This window comes from Mytilus trossulus, chromosome 6 (genome assembly GCF_036588685.1).
Source record: "Mytilus trossulus isolate FHL-02 chromosome 6, PNRI_Mtr1.1.1.hap1, whole genome shotgun sequence".
Classification (NCBI taxonomy): domain Eukaryota; kingdom Metazoa; phylum Mollusca; class Bivalvia; order Mytilida; family Mytilidae; genus Mytilus; species Mytilus trossulus.
This window is the reverse complement of record NC_086378.1, coordinates 10,845,964-10,867,749: the sequence shown is the minus strand read 5'-3', so window position 1 is coordinate 10,867,749 and position 21,786 is coordinate 10,845,964. Positions and strand designations below refer to the sequence as shown.

Genomic DNA, 21,786 nt, shown 5'->3' with positions numbered 1-21,786 from the left:
ATCAATAACGTTGTCAAATGATCGTGCTAGGTGTTGATTTGCAGCTGTTGAATAATAGTGTTTTGAAACATGGCGCTAACATTGACAGAAGAAATAATTCGAAATAGAGTTAATTTACAACATGACAATTTAGGTAAATATTCTTTTAATTTTCAGATTCATTTCATATGCTAATTTTACATTTAAACTAATATTTCCGTATTTGGGCGTGTCAGTAAAAACAAAGTTCTACAAAAAAAATAAGTTCATATTTTTCTGTGTTTTTTTTTGCATGATGCAAAAATAAAGTGTAAAATATTGCGATTTAATTTGAAACTCGTTCGTTTGCATTTCTTAAGATATTTCATCTCAAAATTCTTCCTATTTCATGTTCTTAATTTGTTTAAGGTTAATCACTGAGAATGTATAATCCTGCCAACTTGTCATGACATGTTGGCAATAAACTATTCATTGCAAGTTATTAAATGTCTTTATTGCATTACTAAAACTGTGAACAAAAGCTGTTCACATTTCAAGTGGTTGAAAATAATCTAAAACTGATATTATATTAGATTAAACCCTTAAGTTGTTTGATGTCCACTGTGTAAAATCAGTTATAGGTAGTCAATTAATATTTGAGTTATCTCCCATTATTAACATAGACTTGATAGTCAGAAAGATTGTTAATTTTTAAGGATCTACAAAAGAAGAGCAAAGAAGACAACTTCATTGTCTAACATCGTGGCACTTCTTTGATTTTTTTAAATATGATTTTAAATTAAATTTCAACTTTTTGTTTTGTAAAAATTAAGAAATAAAAGGAGAAGTTGTCTCTTTATAAAATCTTAAAACAAATATCGTCTTGTATTGTGTTTTCGACTGTCTGATGTTTTCGACCTAATTCTACTCTCACTTCCCGCATGCCCATGTGATGTCATATTCGGCTGCTATACTTTGTAACAATAGCAAATGATACCACATGTGGTGAAGATTATCCAAATAAAGTTATTAAAATTAAGTATTTACTTTTTTTATTTGATATCACAGTTTTGTACCCTTTCACTAATACTAGTTTTACCTTCCAAAAGAATGGATCTAAAGTAAACAAATTTTCTAAAAATATGACAGGGGTCTTTTTGCATGCAAAGTTAACTTCTATGTCATTAAGTCACATGAGTGATGACTGCTATGTGGTTAGCATGCTCCTTACAGCTTTTTACCAAAAAAATAAAATATCAGCTAATTTTCATTTACAGAAAAAACAGTTTGTCAGTGAATATTACAGACAATAATCACCAACCTCACTTCACAATGCATTAACAAAATTATTTAACAAAAACATGAATGTGAACTAGACCATACAAGGCTTCTAAAGTGCCTCATTGTAAAATGTGTACAACTTGTCCCAAAAGATATCAAAATAATATTTTATATCTTACAGTTGTATATGTACCATTTAATTCAATAAGTTATAAGTTTGATTGCCTCTAACACTTCGATAAAAACATTGGTATCAAATTTATAACCAATTCCTGATTTATACGGCACACCATTTCCCACTTTGAACCTGTTTCTTAGATACATGTAGGTTGAAAACACAAGACGCTTGTTTATGTCAACAAAGGTACCATTGATCTAAAAAAACTCAAATGAAAAAATAAATTAAAGATCGAAATTTATTTCAGATACATTTATCTTATGGACAAGTATACTAGTGACTCTCAAAATATTAGGCATGGTTGTTCAACCATATAAAAGGGGAATTCGGAAAAATATGTTAGTACATGTAGGTAGAAAACACAATACACAAGGATAAAAACTAGACCAAATACAATTACTGATACAAAAGGTGTTATACTAAAAGATACTACAGATAAAATTGCCATTAATTGACACTATTTTATTTCGGCAGGTGATACTTATCTTACATGTGTTTTGTTTGCCTTGTGTTTTTGCTAACATGTTGAATAATATTGAGTTGGTAGATAAACAAGGAAAGCAGTCCGACTTAAATGTGCTTGTTTAAATTGAAAAGTTTCACAAAATTTGTGTAGGGTAGGCAGGGTGAGTTGAAACAGTATGTTATTAGCTGTAAATTGACCTTCATGTGTATTAAAGTTGAAATGAAATTAATAAACTACATGTACATCATACATGTATCAAAGATATACATACCTTAACACAAAAATCCCAGAAAAGAAAAATAATTACATGTACAAAAAAAACGTTAAAAAAAATAAAATCATCTTGTGACTTTGAACAAATTCATTGACATGTTATTTGGTTTCACTAAACTCTACATCTATGGATGTATGTACATATATTTTTTTTTACGTAATAATGAAATAAAATAATGTTGCTGGTTGTTTAGAATTTGTCAATGCTATAAATATGTATTTTTATATGCTGTATTTTTCTGTCAGTTTTAATTTACACTACTTAGTACTGTGGGATCATATCTGCAAGTTGTGTACAGTTATATTAGTGAAATAAAATAATACTATTGTTGACTATTTTTATTTCCAGAGGATGTAAAGGCATTGTCTCTGCCAGGGACTTACCATGAAAAAGTTGTAGAACTAGGAAGTTCCTTTAGAAAATTCTCCAGACTAAAGTCCCTTGATTTATCAAGAAATACTATCACATGCTTAAAGGTAACATTCATAAGTACATGTACTATGCATGAAGTGTTACTAATACATAATTTTAGAATTTGTTACTTGTTATTGAAGATTTATAATGAATGCAAGTAATCTTTCTTTGTTTTTGTGTGCTACAGTACAAAATGGATTTTTATTAAAATAAAATTCAACAAACATTTCTATAGTTGGCAATACATATACATGATATATACATGTATGGGGTTACAATGTACTTTCTAGGGGACTTATTTGGGATTGATTTGCTACAGACTGCTAGATTTATGTAAAAATATTATATTTACCTAGTTATCCTCCCCTTAGTTGATAATATTCTCTATACTCTGTATAACAGTCATTACTGATATATGAAAAAAATAATGTTTCACTTATATGTTACAGTTCATTCTATTCAAATAAAATGAAATTCAAACATTTTCTTTTTTTGACCACAGTCCTGCCAATGAAATCTTTTGTACGTGTTTGAACATAAAACAAATATTGATATTATCTTTTGTTTGAACATAAAACCAATATTTATATTATCTTTTGTTATTCACAGGGAATTGAACATCTGAAGCTTCTGGAAAAACTGAATCTGTATCCTTGAAATTAGTTGGAACAAATTGATATAAAAATTTTACTGTGTACATGTATAAACGTTTGATTTGATTTGTTAAAAATGTTTATTCATACTTAGGGAAGAGTGTTTGATCTCCCTAAGATTTTTGTGATGCTATAATGCTGTTTAAAAAATCTTATTTCACCTACTCTGATTTAAACAACACAAGCATGACATACTCAACTGTAGTAACAGAAAAGAATCTTGTGCAGCAATTTTAATTCACAGTTATTAAATATAAGTCATGTAAGTTAATCAAAACAAATGATGCCAGGACAAATTATACCTTTAATGTTTCCTACCTGACTTCAAACCAACCATCTTATTGTTTCTTGTGTAATGAAAAGAACTACAAGATGTGATATATCTAAAACAGCTAATAAATAAATGGAAAAGTTGTATATCCCTGTTCAATAGTCATAAATTAATTAAGCGAATAAAATCAGGGTTACAAATTTAAACAGAGGGAATCACATCAACTATAAGAGGAAAACAATGGAACAACAGAAATACTGAACTGTAACAAAAACAAATTAATGCCAGCATATATAGAAACAGGCTGTTATTTTCGATAACAACTGCCATATTCCTGACTAGATACAGGACATATGTTAAGAAAATGGTTTAAAAAATGGTGTAATTCGTGTTTGTAAAAGATACATATTAAAGAGACATTCAAACATGAAAAAATAATAGAATGAGCAACAAAACCACAAAGAAAGTTGGGTTGATCTCAGACAACAACTATGTGTGATTACAATTGTAATTTTCCAATGTACATATGATGTAAGGGACTATAAAAGTGCTGTGTAGACATAATTTTAACTAGAGATAATGTATCTATACATATCTTTGTATTGTTTGTCCTTAACATAGAAAAGATACTACAATAGCATTGAAAGTTTTGAGGAATTAAAGCGATTAAGGTTCAACACTAATTTAAAAGAACTTGACCTTCGATTGAACCCTGTTACTAGGACTGAAGCAGACTACAGACTATATCTTATTCATATGCTGCCAAACTTACAGAAACTAGGTATTGTTTACATCTAATCAATAATAGTCTGTTTAAAAAAAAATTCAGGGATAGTATAAATCATTCAAAATGAAAACCATATTGAAATTTCAGTGAAATAGCTTGTATTAAAGGCCTAACTTTTTAGACTTTGAAGAAGAATACAACCAGAAAACTGAACCTCTGATTATGTGGTTTTATGATTGAATACACCAAATTCGTTGTTTTATAATATGATCAATTAGATAAATCAAGTCAATACACCAACCAAATAACTTTGTCAGAAATTTACAAACTGTTTTATATATATATACTTATGCTGTATACAGCTGGTAACTTAAATAACAGCAAATTATTCTTAATAAATATCACAGTTGTATGAATTTACAGATGCGATTAGCACATAAAGTTATAATGTGCATATTTGTTTTGCTTTAGATGATAGAGGTGTTAGAGACAGGGAGAGACAAGCAGCTCTAATCCATTTCAGTTCAAGTCAGGCCACGGAGATGACACCACATGAAGAAATTATTGAACCTCCACATAGACAGCCTAACCCTCGTGCCCAGTCTGTAAGGGGCATGGGGAAAGGAATGACAGGTAAAGAAAACTATTTCAACATTATCCAATATTTAAATCATTGTTTACCTATAACCAAGACTTCCATTGAATTTAATCTACAGTCAATATATTAAGCAGACTTAAAGATTTAAACTTTTGTTCTGTGTAAATTTGCAAAGTTAAAAGCATGATTTGACAAATTTCTAAAATATTTTCAGTACCAAATTATGACAGGATGCACATACCAATAAAAAATGATAGTGTTATAAAAAAAACATCATTACAAAAAAAAAACATAGTCTGAATGGAGAAATTATTTGTTTATTATACATTTTCCCTCAAGTTTATTTTCCCATTAAGGCCAAATACCCTGAACTTGTCACAAATTAACCATTGTTTTAAAATTTTAACAATCTGTCTTGGTATATTTAATAACTATCTTCTAGCTTTCTCTAATATATAGTAAATTTAGTCCAGGGCTTTCAAAAGTATATATGGAGCTACGCTGCTCTACCTATCACCTACATGTACTTCAGAATTTCTGTGTATGATATAAATTACAAATAGATGCATATTTTGCAACTTGAGAATTCTATGCAAAAATCTGTTGAAAGCCCTGTTAGTGAGACTTAATAAGTTAACTTGAGTATAAAAAGTTAACTTGAGTATAAAATATAATCTTCATCAGGTTATAGTTATCTACATATCATGGGACCATGTGTATTGTTAACATTGTGTTCTTCATTATTAATCCATTTTAGGGATGATTTCCACAAAATTATGTAAAAGGAGACACAGATTTGAATTTGCCAATACCTACCATGGTAAATTTTGCACGACTTTTTTAAGCATGAAATTTATGTAATCAAGAAGACAACTTTTTTCAGCTTTAGATGATGACGATGTAGCAGTATTAGATCTGATAGCCCATACAGGTGGGGACTTGAGTAAGCCTAGACATATAACGGGGTCCACTGCTAGAGAACCTAGTGCCGAGGAATACTCACTAGAAGGTACTACACTCTTTGTTTGTCTATGAACTTGATTTATTGTTTGAATACTCTGAATATGAGTAGGTATAGACAGAAAGACAGAAAAGATCTCAGAATATACCTGTCAAGTCAAGCAAAATCTGTAGGTCACATCTATGAAACAGATATGAAACCAAAAGAAAAGTTTTTAACCTTGTGTGTTATAAGTAGAGTGAAAGTCTTGCATTGAAGACCTGTTGGTGACCTGCTTTTGTTTGTTCTATGGTCTCTTTGACACATTCCCCATTTCCATTCTCAATTTTATTTATTGAGGTCAACTTTTGAATTGATGATATATATTTTGTTGGTTGATTGATTGATCCTAGGAGTTTGTCACCACCACATAGCAAAAAAGACTACCCTGTCATATTGTCTTAATAATGGTACTAATAAAATGTTGGCTAAAGAATTATTAATTTCAGCACTGTCGATCTTATAGTCACAAAATTGTTTACAGTATCAAATGGACCATAAAAGCTATGGTTCCACATCTAAAGGATTATTAACGTTTCTATATATATCATTACTACAGTAGTTTGTGATAAAAGCATTTCTATTCTTTGTATAGTTGTTAGTATTATAATTTTGTAGCCAATTATTTATGCATTAACTACTAACATTTGACTGTTTGTTCCTGGATAGCTTTCTAGAACACTTTTACTTTTGTCGTTTTGAATAAAAATGCATTTCCCCACAATTTTACAGTACACATAGATTTGTTTTGAAGAGAATTTGAAATGAGAATAGCACACACAATTGGTAATGATATATTTGATATCAAATATTGTCAAGAAAATCAATTTAGACTTGATCACTTTGTACAGATTTAAAGAAGTAGAGTTGATAATCTTGAACATTGACTACGATAGCCAGAATAAATGGGATTAGTTTTCAACAAATTTAAACATCACTTCTTCAGGTATAGAAAATTTAGAAATTGAAGTAAAAAAGGCTTTTTGAGTTCACAATTTTTCAAAGAGCAACAGAGAAAAGCAAACTTTTAAACCTGTTATTTCCACCCTTGAAGTGTAAGCATTTAACATTTCAAATATTATTGATAATAAGAATTTCAAGGTTACTACTAAAATTATAACTAATATATAAGTAATGTTAGACATTGTAAGAATACAACTTATTAAAATATAGATCATAAACAAAAGTACTCAAAACAAGGTCTATGTTTTGCTAAACATGAGCCTTACCAATTTTATTCTTCCAAGAGGGTAACAAATAAAGATTTTTAACATAAAAAAAGAAAAAGCACAAAACTCATTATGTAACAAGAAATAGAGATATATATTGATTGTTTTAGACCAGTTAATCATTGAATGCTTAATTTTTAGTTTTAAAAACCATGGAAACAGTACCAGAAGAAGCTATTGAGGTAAGTTAATACATGTACAAACCTTAAAATGTTCCTTAATGTCTGTCATTGGCAATCATAACCCATCATCTTTTTATATTAAAAGTATGATTGTTGTCTCACAAGAATTACAATGTAATCTTACTAGAATGACAATGTAGTAGTACTGAAATGACAATGTAATCTAACTAGAATGGCAATGTAATCTTACCTATAAAAATAAAAGTTAATCATACCTGTGTTCTCCCCAGGCCCTTAAAGGACCACTGGCCCACGATGTATAATTTTCTACCGCGGTGGTATATTTTTTGCCGCGATGTATAATTTTTCTCCGTGGTGGTAAAGATTTCGGTAAAATATTCGTATTAAAATCGGTAAAGTTTCAGATGACTTGAACTTTCAGTGAGGGTTAAAATTTTACATGAAAATTGACCAGTTCTAACCAGTTTAATCCAGTATTGACAAGTAGATTGTTTACACCACGTGATCGATTTACCTGTTGAGGTTAATCTTGTTGATGATTGGATTTAATCAATGTACATGATTCTCTTGTGTTTTAATTAATTAAGAGTTCATAATTTTAATATCAGACCTGTAATAGGGGACAAGCAGACATTTGTTAATGAAATCTATTACGCCAGTCTTTAGTCAAAATAATTTGCCTGTTAGAAATTAATTGTGGAGTTACTTCCCCTGATTTTGCTTATTACAAATGCTCCTCACATATAATTTCTCATTGAAAATTAAAATAAAGTATAAATTGAATGCAAAATTATATTAGAATGTTAAATTAAGGATAAAAACTTTCTTAGAACATACGAACAAAAATGTTTTGCAAATTATTTTAGAGAATCATTCCTTTATTGATACACAGACATTTTATAATAAGTTGGTAGATTTTTCAATTATTATTTGGCTGGACAACCTGAATGCCTATTTGTATTAGGAATGTAAACCTTAAATTTTTTTTTACATTTGAAAAAAAAATTTAATTATAAAATAAAATAAAGTAATAAATAATATGCATGGGAAAATAAATATTTTTTTTGAGGTTAAAAAGAATGGAAAAAAGTTTATAATTTACTGAAGGTTTTGTATTAGAAATTAATCTTGTTCAAAGTTCATTGTTATGGTCAAATCTAACATGGGGAATGTGTAGTGTAACTACAAGTATTGGGAAAAAATGGCTTGATCAAAATATAAGAAGTGACTTTAGTTTAAAGACTAATTGTGCTTTCTTTTCTTTTTCAAAGATATTAAAGTATACAAACTGTTTTATTGATTTACTTTTTCTACCAATAATGTTCTGACCCAAAGTCTATATAACACAGTACCACAGTTAACTAAATAAAGGCAAAAAGGTAATGACAAAAACTAAGAAGAAAAAAATAAGCGACGCAACGCGACACGAAATATTGTAAAATTCATTTCGTCACCCATTAACCAGGTGCTATCCAAAAATCCTGGGGAGAACACTGCATACTATAAAAGATCTGTCAGCTATAAAACATAACATAAAGGAGGTCAGTGTAAGATAAGATCCACAAGATTACTGGAATATTTCCATACACATACAATATATATACAAATTTCAAGAATCACACTGCTAGCTTGTCTGCATTTAAAATAAAAATAGGGATAACCATGTCGGCTAATACTTACATGCACACACATTCAAGAATGGGTTAACACTCACACTAATTTGTCACCAAAAAGAGACTGTGACATATTGTAAAGTTGAACAATAGTTATATTAACATTTCTTACTTCTCAAATGTGATCAAAAGTATATTGCTGATCACTGGAATAGTCTTTTTTATACTTGCATAGGGACATTTAGATATTGCATCTAAAGAGTGTGATTAAATAAATCTAATTTCTATTATATATATATCAGCAGTTTATATGATATATAGTTCAAGTCCAGTCTGCTTGAATTTAAGTTGTTAAAAATTGTTGAAAGTTAAATTTTGAATCTATTTATGTAGGATAACCATCAGACAAGGAAACAAACAGCAGACGGTCCAATGGCTCCTCATCAGAAAAAGTATCCAAACATTCCAGCTGGTCATACAGGGTCATATGATGTTGATGGAACCAGGTAAGAGGCATTAAAAAATATAGATTTATAGATTTTTTTTAAAGAAAACAGTATAAGCTAGCAAGCTGAAACAAATGCTCCTGAAAATACAAGTTAAGAAAATCTTTTATATAGAATGCATTATACCTATAAAGGCTCAGAAAAGTCAAATTATAAATAGAAATGATTATTTTACACAGTGTTGTAAATAAACTAGATTATTCAGCATGATTGAGCAGCATTATCCAGCATTTTATTACAGGATTGAGTAGCATTATCCAGCATTTTATTACAGGATTGAGTAGCATTGTCCAGCATTTTATTACAGGATTGAGTAGCATTATCCAGCATTTTATTACAGGATTGAGCAGCATTGTCCAGCATTTTATTACAGGATTGAGTAGCATTATCCAGCATTTTATTACAGGATTGAGTAGCATTGTCCAGCATTTTATTACAGGATTGAGTAGCATTGTCCAGCATTTTATTACAGGATTGAAAAATTTAGTTTAGTTGGAGTAATTTTAAGTTTTAGCAATTTGTTTCTCTTTTCGGTACACATTCATTAAATTCAAGCATTTTTTATTTATTTCAGACGAGATGAAAACCTACAATACCAGGATGAAGTTGATGCGTATACTAAATTCAAAAGTCATGGCTACTTCACACCTCATCCAGGTAAGTTGATGCCCATATCCAGAAATCAACGCCACTTTGCTCATTTGAATATTATACTAATGAAATCGGATACGGGTAATGGAAATTGTATTGAAATGATAGGGATTTTTGTAAAAAATATCTATTTTAACCATAAATTTAAGTGATAGACAGGTTGCAGGGACAGAAAATAAATATACACAGTAATATACACCATTTAAAAGAAACATAATGACTTTCGTTGCAATAATCAAGGTTCCTGAGCTATTTTGAAAATCGAAGCAAGAAGCTTTAAACATTGCAGTATAAAATACAGGTTAAAATGGCAGAAACGTCAAATTTGCAAACTTCGTGTTGAAAATTGGCTAACAAGGTCATTAGAAAAACAAGTTGCCGGTGTGAAACTTGAAACTTGGATGTCCAAAGAATAAGCAAGTCCAAACCTTGTATGCGTAGTCATTTAACTCTAGGTTCCCACGTAAAGTTAAAATGTCAATATTTTAAGAGGACTAAACTCGCTAGAACACGAAAAATTCACTTAATTCGTGTTCATTGTTATGATTTTGACCGCCTGACAACTTAATGGAAATATCAGAGTGATTAGACACAAGGACTCTGTGACGGGCAACTTATAATATCCGTGGTTTAAAGATTTTAATGATATCAAGCCAGTCTAGTTCAAACTTTAATCACGTGGTACAATTCTTATTTACATATTATGAATATTAATTAGCAAAAGCACTACTCACTTCTGGCTATGCTATACTAAATTAAAAAGTCATGGCTACTTCACACCTCACCCAGGTAAGTTGATGCCTATACTAAATTCAAAAGTCATGGTTACTTCACACCTTACCCAGGTAAGTTGATGCCTATACTAAATTCAAAAGTCATGGCTACTTCACATCTCTCCCAGGTAAGTTGATGCCTATACTAAATTCAAAAGTCATGGCTACTTCACACCTCACCCAGGAAAGTTGATGCCTATACTAAATTCAAAAGTCATGGCTACTTCACTCCACATCCAGGTAACTTTATGTTTAGTTGGTTACTAAGGAAAATGCTTTCTTGTGACACATGACAGAAAGTCACATGATATGTGTCCCCACAACCACAAAATCCCCAGGATTTTAAATCACAATATCCCCTTCGTGGTAGAGTTTCAAATTATATTGTCTAACACCTTTACTATGTAGAGAATTATAAAAGATGTTTCCAGCTGTTCGAGGCTTTGATATTTGAACTCCAAGATTATTTTTTTGAGAAACACGGATGAAAATGCAGGTTGAAATAGAAAAGTTTTATGTAAGACAAGATATATTCATCAGTTAATAAAGTTTTCCTGTGTCAGATTTTAAATTCAGTAAATTTTTTATTGAAAAATGCCTTTAAAATTTTTATTTTTGTAGATATAAATTCAAATGTTTCTAATTAAGACTTTTGCTTTGTTGATTGAATATATTTATTTTAGAGAATGGAAGAGGAGATAGATCAGAGAGTCCTAGAATACCTACAGAGAGACGACATGGTGGTGAGGAGGAACCTAATGATCACAGAAGGACAAAGAGTGTACCCTCACACAAACTAAATGTGAGCAAAAATAATGGACTTCTCATGTTTTTGTGGTTTTATCATAGATACCTTCAAAAATGGAGAGCATTTTTAGAAAGTTTTTTGCTATTTTTATTTTTTAAACATACAAATTCAGAATTTTCTAAGGTTTTATGTTCAATTTAGAATGGCTAACAAAGACTCATATTTGACCTAGTTCTGTTACGTTGCATTAAATATTTAAACTACATGCATTGAATAATTGAACTCTTTACAGATTCAATAATTAGCCTATTGTTTGGTTATTACACCACATCACATGTAGACATTCTTTTTAGATTGCAAGAAGAGAAACACATTTTGTTAACTTTGCTGTAGAAAACTATGAAAGTAGAAAAATTACTTTTATGTCAGAAAAAGTAATACATATTGTTGGGAGTTTAACATTTATCTTGAGAAAAAAGTGTTATAATTTTACATTTGAATGTAGCAGCACTCTGGACAATAGTAAGAAGCAGTCAAAACTTTTTAGTGAGACTTAAATTATACAAGGCATTGAGAATTGATTCTACCTGTTATTATATGTAGTTTTGGCAATGGTTATATTATGAAGCACATTTTACTTTTGGTCTTTCAGCCAACTTTAATATTATAAACTAAAAAAGCAGGATAGAACCTTTCTGATATGTGATTTATATTTGATGAATATCTTTATTATATTATGTCAGGATTCCTTGGAAGATTTTGGTATGCATAGAATAGAAGGAGATCGTCTTGAGAATGGACATCGGTCACTTGAGAGACCAAAGTCTGAAAATGAGCCAGTTCAAGGAGAAACTCCAACGTACAAAGACTTTTTATTTAAAATGTGTGATCTTGTAGATAGATACTGGAATGGAACCAAATCTTTACACAAAAATCCAAAATACAAAGGTTTGCTATAATTTCTTCTTTCTGTAATAGGGTTGAAAAAATTTCACTATTAGTGCTTAATGCTAAATGCTATTTTGATTTTATTATTCAGAATTCATATACATGTATAATGAATATGGTTGTTTCCAAGTTTTTTAAAAGCTTATTTATTTCATTTTGATAACTCTAAAAATGATTTTTACAATAGCTTAAATTATGCTGCATTTAGTATGAGATTAACAATAATTTTTGTGTTATAAAATATTTGCTCTCCAGATGGGTATAGATGCGCATTAGTTTCTCCATAGGCGGTAATGGTATCGTTTTCTTCTGTTCCTCAGTCCTTATCGTTAACTTGGATATGTGTGATGGCTCGTTTCGAAGCTGAGACATTTTGACATATGTGGTTAAATTTTCAGGGTACGAAGTGAGATTTCTTTTTCTGTAAATTAGCAAACCCGGAGTAGTAAAAAATACCATTTTTAACACAATAAGTTCTTTTAAAATTTAATACTTTAAACAAATTTAATAGCTCCATAGATTATACACATTTATTCTGTGTTCCCCTACTTTCTAAATTAACTCAAATGGTTAAGCTCAGTCACTTGTTTATCATAGAAAAGTGTCAAATATCACTACACAGAGAATTTTTGTTTACATGTGACTTTTGAGTTCCTCATTTCAAGGCGCATTAGGGATGTTGTCCCAGATAAAACCTTATGGTATCTTTGAAAGATGATCTAATCAACATGTGTCCTCTTTTTATTAATTAAAAGTAGATGTTTTGAATTCTAGTATTTTCAGTAAAAATGCTGAACAAAAACTTACATTTTGCTCAGAAATAATAGTTTTCTATGAACTATGTTTTTAGGTTTTGCCTACAGTTTAATACAGAATCTTGGAAAAAAATTTGGCGATGATTCTACAAGAGAAAAAAGATATGTGGACGAACAATTAAATCGACTGGAAGAAGAAAATTATCGTTTACGGAAGCAATCCAACGATACCAAAGCAACATTAGCCGATAGTACATTTAATGAAACACAGATGAGAACCCAGTTAAGGAAAGCACAGACAGATGTGGTAAGACACCAATGTTGTATAGTTACTCTCATATATTATTGTCGTAAAACGTTAAGAATTAGATTGTATTATCTCTTACTTCAATCATTACTTGAATTTGAACAAGGTGAACCAACACATTAAGAGGTATTCTTGTGGTTGGGTAATAGTGGGTGGATACCTAATGGTATTGACACTTGTCTTTCACTGAATAAGTATTATAAAACGATAATAAATACAACAACACACATCAATTATCGCATGGTAAGAGTTTATCCTGGTAAACATGTTTCACCAACAAGTGCTTTGTTAACTATTTCTCAGTGTCTGTCAGCTGCCCTAACTGACAATATAAATATATTTTTAGATAGGTAAACTCATTCATTTACTGATGGAAGTGCATTTACCTGCCTAATGAGCCTCAAATGATTATACTGGTTAAGAAAGTAAAGAATTAAGTTGATAATGAAAAGTTGAAACTACAGTTTATTTTTTCTCTCTTTAATTTATTTATTTATTCTACAGGATCAATTGAAAGAGCATTTAAAAAAGATAGTGACGGAAAATCGTGATTTACAGAAGAAATTAAATGACACAGGGAATGAAGTGTCGGCTGTAAACTCCATGTCTTCTGTTAATCAGACCCATTTAGGTAGGAAACTATTTTTTATTCACTTTTCATTCAAAGCTGACCTAGAAGATAAGATAGAAAGGAAGCCAATTGATTTTTATGGAGGAAAAAAGTTTTAGAAAACCAACTGTTAGGCACTGAACAAATACATGAAGACTAACTTTGTAGATAATACATTTGATTTTCTTGCAAGTTATGCCCACAGAAATATTTATTTGGATCTCCAACGTTGTTAAAAAAAATCTTACATAATACAAGTTTATTTGTAACTAAACACACACAACCCAATGTTTTGTTTTAAATAGAACATGACATTGTTTATAGAACAAAAGAACTTATGGGAATATTTGTTTTGAAGAAGCTCATAACTCTTATATTAATGATGTATGATATTTTAGATGAGTTACAAAGACAGAATGATGTGTTGAAGAATGAAAACCAACTTTTACAAATCAGATTAAAACAACATGGTCAATTACAGGACCTTGCATCCATGTTACAGGATAGTCACAAGTAAGTAAACATTTATTGGCTTAAGGGGGCTTGCGGGTCTAAATCATTTTTTTTTTATTTGATATAGGATTTCCCTTTATTTTTCTATAAATGAACTTTATCTTATACTTTATAGAAAAATTAAATAAAAAATGGGGTAACTGTTCATTTACGCTCACCATCTGCATTCGAAAGAAGCATACAATTTTGTTAATGTCCTTTTATGCTCACCAGGCCAGGGCCAAGTGAGCTTTTCTCATCACTTTGCGTCGGGCGTCCTGCATTTATCTCTATCTAAAATAATATATATATTAATGTTTATTTTTTTTCTGAAAATCTTATACCTGCTAGCCTCCTTAAAAAGATGTTTTGTAAAAGTATATCATCGTATACACAAACAGATAACGGAAAATCTTTAGACAAAAGATCTATAGCGATCCTTATAATGTTCATTCATCTGCCTATCCAAAATCTACTGATTTCTAAATGTAAAATCAAGTGGCTTTCATTTACATTTAAAGAATTTACTCTAGGGGACCCTGTACTAAAGGGTAGGTTAGGATTTGTTTGAGGCAACATGAAATACATAGGATAGAGAGAAAAACGTATGTGTGACCAAGAGACAACTAATTCCTGGTATCCAATATAATTTTGCTAACTTTTTTTTGTCTAAGTGTGATCAGAATAAAATTAAATTCCAGAATGACAATTATAAACCTTTGTAAATACTGAGCTGTTGCTCTTACTATTCGGAGCATGAAAACAATTAACACTTATCATTTATGTTTTGAGATATGAATTTCAAAAATCAAATTTTATGAAGCAGACAAAGATAAAATAATCTGGTTTGTAGGTCATGTTCATCTTGTTTGTTTACTTTTTTTTTTTTTAGATCACTTGTCACGACCAACGATCATCTTTTAAAGGAATTTAACAACACTAAACAGAGACATAACAATGAAGTTCAGCAACTCAACTGGAGTTATAACCAATTAAAAAAATCAATGAACATGTTATCTACTCGTAATGAGAGTAGTTATCTACCGAGTGTCAGTAGGGATCATGGACATAATCCTGGGCTCTCTCGATCAGATCAAGTGCTAGGATGTGCAACTCTGTATGATGGAAGAGAAACATAGCATATTAAATAAAGATTTATTTAAATATTCCAAGCATTATTGTGATAAAGCTGCTGTGAATTTTTTTAATTTTGTTTCACATAAATTGTTTCTACTCTGACACACGAAATGTAAGGTAATGAATGAAACACATCTCATTACATTGATGGATTGCCTTAATGTTTCTTTAAAAATTCACTGATTCACATAAAACACTAATTATGATTTGATGAAGACCCGTCTTAGAAATTTAATTTTAAGTTCATTCAGTTAAGTCCTAATAAGCTGGTAGGGAATGCCTCCAAATCTAGATATATCTATAAATACCAAACACAAACATGATTATTTTGTTTAGTGATTCAAGGTATTTTAGAGATGTGTTCAAAAGTTTTAAGCATTTAGATAAGTTAGGTAGGCACAATCATAATGCATAAGCAAGCATATTGTGAGTGCACACCGTAGCATGTAAAATTATTGTTAGTATTTTTTCACTTCTTACACTTTGTAGAATTTTTTATAGCATCATTTGACCTATGTATCTGTTCAGATGTATAACAACCAATTTTGCATATATCTTGTGATTAATATGTGAACTTTTGATGTCATACAACAATCACTTTTTCATTGTGGCGTCTGAAATTTTCTATTGTGTTGTCAACATTTTACGGAAACCTTTGTTATTTCCAATTATCAGCAATTAAGTGTATTGTTTTAAGTAACTTAACAATCAAATATCTACAATTTTTTCTTATATTTTGGACAAATTATCAAAGATCTTGTTTTAAACAAAGTTGTTATGCATTTAGCAAGTTGTTTTTACCATAAAAAAATATTACAGTTGTGGCAATGGAGAATTATTATAATTATTATTTATTAGATCTTTATTTTGCAATATTTAAAGTATTTACTTGTTTAGTTAGATTTATTGTATTTATTGCTGTAGAAATTATTATGTTTTATATTCTTGCCAATTTGATTCCGTCCTGTATTTTATTAAAATTTTCTTTCTATAATATTGTAGCTAATATTTTAAAACTACATAAAAGTTTATTTTGATGTATGTGATGAAATGTGTAGTGTGGTAGGAATGTGCTGTAAAATTAGTGGGTTATGTATATGCACAGACTAATTTAAAAGTCAAAATCTTTGTTATAGGTTGTAGATCAAATGAATTGGAATATGTCTTGCACTTAGTTTCTCTCACGATTTATGGTCTTTTTTATTTTGTTCTGAATGCAGTTATGTCTTTTCAATTTCTTTCCATATATTTTTTTGAAGATGATTTAACTTTTGAATAATCTTAAGTTTTTTATCTGACCCACGAACAATAAGAGTTAGAATCCCTTTATGCAAGGTTTCTGTGTTATGGTTAAAAGATGGTATCAAATTATTTCATTTCTTTTGTTGGCGCTCTTTATTCTGATTTATTTGTTTTTAGCAGTTTCATAAATTAATTGGTTAACGTTTCGTTTTGAATTTCTGACAATTTTTGTTCATACTGCAGAGCTATCATGCACATTTTATAATTGTATATTCATTAAATTATAGACAGAATTACAGTATTTGTTAGCTAGAAGAGAAAACCTCTGTATAACCAGATCATTCATTGAACATTTCTCTTTCTACTGCAATTTCTTTGGTGCTATTTCAAGATGAGATCTGTTCTATACTTATCTATAATTTACTTTGCTGATAACATCTCGTTTTGTTTCTGTTTTGAAATTTTAAATAAGAACATCTGTCTTGGAATTTTTAATAATAATTACTCATTCTATATGGAATGTACTGAAGCAGTGAATATAAAAAATGGAAGCATTTTGTTATGCAATATTTTATTTGATGGAACACATTGTTGAGTGTAATGTAAAACTGAAAAGGTAGAAAGTATATGCGTCATATATTTGTATATGTTTAGATAAATTATTTGTGTGACAAATAAAATATTTTTGTAAATTTATTGTTGTCTCGCCTTGCTGAAGTAAAAAAAGCGAGACAAGGGTATGCTGTTCACTAGAGGTAGGTCAATGATATTTGATATACCGGTACAGTTGTATTGGCATTACCATGGAGATTATATGGCCCTGCCCCCTCAGTCAGGGTCTATTGACTTTGAAACTTTTTATAGTTTACATGCATTAGTTTGTAATTAGGTCAGTTATGGGGAACCACTAGTGGTAGGTCAAGGATATTTGGTATGCAGTTGTATAAACATTTACATATCTCATCTCCATGGAAATTTTTTGGCTCCGCCCCCTAAGTCATGGTCTATAGACTGAACATTTTTCTAAGTTAACATGTATTAGTTTATAATTAGGTCAGTTGAAGGGGAACCATTAGTGGTAGGCCAATTTTAATTGGTGTTCAGTTGTATTAGCATTAGCCCCCTCAGTCATGGTTTATTTACTTTGAAACTTTTGCCTTGTTTACACGAATACATGTACTAGTTTGTGATTAGATCAGCTTAAGATGAACTGGTAATGTTCAGTCAATGATATTTGGTATGCAAATTTATTGGCATTTGCAAGTATCGTTTCCTTGGAGATTATTTTGCCACACACGGGATCATGGTTCATTGACTTTGAAACTTTAAAATAGTTAATGTTTGTGTTTAGGTTTTTTTAAAGGGAACAACTTATAATAAGCCAATGGTATTTGGTATGCAGTTGTATTAGCATTGGCACATCTTACTCCATGGAGTTTGTTTAGCCATGTACCTTCAGTCATGGTTCATCGACTTTGAATATTTGCATAACTTACATGTTAAAGTATTGCAAATTTTAATTTCAACATTTGCATTATCAAAATTACAAAAAGGCGAGACATATCTCTGTGATAACAGTTTATTTTATCCTATTACCTGATGATATCATCTCTCATAGAAGCTATTAATGCCTCAAGTGTGGAAGGTCATGGATTCCATCTTAGGCCAGGTCACCCTGAAGACTTGACAATTGGTATTTGTAGCTTCTCAGTTAATCAAACAACATTAAGGAGTAGGAACAAAGATTGGTCAGCTCAGGAGCCAGAATAATGTGTCAGGGTAGGACAACATGTCTTCCAGTTTACTGTTACCAGGAGCCAGAATGATATGTCCGGGTAGGTTAAAATGTCTTCCATCTGACTGTTACCAGGAGCCAGAATAATGTGTCAGGGTAGGGGGACATATCTTCTAGTTGACTGTTACCAGGAGCCAGAATAATGTGTCAGGGTAGGGCAACATGTCTTCCAGTTGAATGTTACTAGGAGCCAGAATAATATGTAAGGGTAGGGTGACATGTCTTCCATCTGACTGTTACCAGGAGCCAGAATAATGTGTCAGGGTAGGGCGACATACCTTCCAGTTTACTGCTACCAGGAGCCAAAAAAATGTGTCAGGGTAGGGCGACATGTCTTTCAGTTGACTGTTACCAGGAGACAGAATAATGTGTCCGTGTAGGGTGACATGTCTTACAGTTGATTGTTACCAGGAGACAGAATAATGTGTCAGGGTAGGGTGACATGTCTTACAGTTGATTGTTACCAGGAGACAGAATAATGTGACAGGGTAGGGTGACATGTCTTACAGTTGATTGTTACCAGGAGACAGAATAATGTGACAGGGTAGGGTGACATGTCTTACAGTTGATTGTTACCAGGAGACAGAATAATGTGACAGGGTAGGGTGACATGTCTTACAGTTGATTGTTACCAGGAGACAGAATAATGTGACAGGGTAGGGTGACATGTCTTACAGTTGATTGTTACCAGGAGACAGAATAATGTGTCAGGGTAGGGCGAACTGTCTTCCAGTTGACTGTTACCATAAGCCAGAATAATGTATCAGGGTAGGGTGAAATGTCTTCCAGGAGACAGAATAGTGTGTCAGGGAAGGGTGACATGTCTTCCAGTTCACTGCTATCACGAGACAAAATAGTGTGTCAGGGTAGGGCGACATGTCTTACAGATGACTGTTACCAGGAGACAAAATAATGTGTCAGGGTAGGGCGACATGTCTTCCAGTTGACTGTTACCAGGAGACAGGATAGGGTGACATGTCTTCCAGTTTACTGTTACAAGGAGACATAATAATGTGTCAGGGTAGGACAACATGTCTTCTAGTTGACTCACTAGGAGACATAATAATGTGTCAGGGTAGGGTGACATGTCTTCCAGTTGACTGTTACCAAGAGACAGAATAATGTGTCAGGATAGGGTGACATGTCTTCCAAGTTTACTGTTACCAGGAGACAAAATAATGTGTCAGGGAAGGGCGACATGTCTTCCAGTTGACTGTTACCAGGAGACAGAATAATGTGTCAGGGTAGGTTGACTGTTACAAGGAGACAAAATAATGTGTCAGTGTAGGGTGACATGTCTTCTAGTTGATTGTTACTAGGAGACATAATTATGTGTCAGGGTAGGGTGACATGTCTTACAGTTGACTGTAACCAGGAGACAAAATAATGTGTCAGGGTAGGGTGACATGTCTTACAGTTGACTGTAACCATGAAACAAAATAATGTGTCAGGGTAGGGTGACAGTTGACTGTTACCAGGAGACAGAATAATTTGTCCGTTTAGGGTGACATGTCTTCCAGTTCACTGCTATCACGAGACAAAATAGTGTGTCAGGGTAGGGCGACATGTCTTACAGATGACTGTTACCAGGAGACAGAATAATGTGTCAGGGTAGGGCGACATGTCTTCAAGTTGACTGTTACCAGGAGACAGGATAGGGTGACATGTCTTCCAGTTTACTGTTACAAGGAGACATAATAATGTGTCAGGGTAGGACAACATGTCTTCTAGTTGACTTACTAGGAGACATAATAATGTGTCAGGGTAGGGTGAAATGTCTTCCAGGAGACAGAATAGTGTGTCAGGGAAGGGTGACATGTCTTCCAGTTCACTGCTATCACGAGACAAAATAGTGTGTCAGGGTAGGGCGACATGTCTTACAGATGACTGTTACCAGGAGACAAAATAATGTGTCAGGGTAGGGCGACATGTCTTCCAGTTGACTGTTACCAGGAGACAGGATAGGGTGACATGTCTTCCAGTTTACTGTTACAAGGAGACATAATAATGTGTCAGGGTAGGACAACATGTCTTCTAGTTGACTCACTAGGAGACATAATAATGTGTCAGGGTAGGGTGACATGTCTTCCAGTTGACTGTTACCAAGAGACAGAATAATGTGTCAGGATAGGGTGACATGTCTTCCAAGTTTACTGTTACCAGGAGACAAAATAATGTGTCAGGGAAGGGCGACATGTCTTCCAGTTGACTGTTACCAGGAGACAGAATAATGTGTCAGGGTAGGTTGACTGTTACAAGGAGACAAAATAATGTGTCAGTGTAGGGTGACATGTCTTCTAGTTGATTGTTACTAGGAGACATAATTATGTGTCAGGGTAGGGTGACATGTCTTACAGTTGACTGTAACCAGGAGACAAAATAATGTGTCAGGTTAGGGTGACATGTCTTACAGTTGACTGTAACCATGAAACAAAATAATGTGTCAGGGTAGGGTGACAGTTGACTGTTACCAGGAGACAGAATAATTTGTCCGTTTAGGGTGAAATGTCTTCCAGTTCACTGCTATCACGAGACAAAATAGTGTGTCAGGGTAGGGCGACATGTCTTACAGATGACTGTTACCAGGAGACAGAATAATGTGTCAGGGTAGGGCGACATGTCTTCCAGTTGACTGTTACCAGGAGACAGGATAGGGTGACATGTCTTCCAGTTTACTGTTACAAGGAGACATAATAATGTGTCAGGGTAGGACAACATGTCTTCTAGTTGACTTACTAGGAGACATAATAATGTGTCAGGGTAGGGTGACATGTCTTCCAGTTGACTGTTACCAAGAGACAGAATAATGTGTCAGGATAGGGTGACATGTCTTCCAAGTTTACTGTTACCAGGAGACAGAATAATGTGTCAGGGAAGGGCGACATGTCTTCCAGTTGACTGTTACCAGGAGACAGAATAATGTGTCAGGGTAGGTTGACTGTTACCAGGAGACAAAATAATGTGTCAGTGTAGGGTGACATGTCTTCTGGTTGATTGTTACTAGGAGACAAACTTAT

At 32.0% G+C, this 21,786-nt stretch overlaps 1 protein-coding gene across 1 annotated transcript; it reads left to right on the top strand.

Annotated features, from left to right (window-relative positions):
- The first annotated feature begins 11 nt into the window (after positions 1 to 11).
- On the top strand, positions 12 to 17,670 carry LOC134720783 (centrosomal protein of 72 kDa-like). Its single transcript, XM_063583282.1, has 15 exons — positions 12 to 133; positions 2,506 to 2,633; positions 3,181 to 3,218; positions 4,122 to 4,276; positions 4,694 to 4,855; positions 5,704 to 5,829; positions 7,191 to 7,231; positions 9,199 to 9,311; positions 9,886 to 9,968; positions 11,419 to 11,537; positions 12,227 to 12,431; positions 13,282 to 13,493; positions 13,998 to 14,124; positions 14,502 to 14,616; positions 15,488 to 17,670. Exons 1-15 carry the CDS (start codon positions 70 to 72, stop codon positions 15,732 to 15,734), a joined length of 1,935 nt encoding a protein of 644 aa, XP_063439352.1. The 5' UTR covers positions 12 to 69; the 3' UTR covers positions 15,735 to 17,670.
- The last annotated feature ends 4,116 nt before the right edge of the window (positions 17,671 to 21,786 follow it).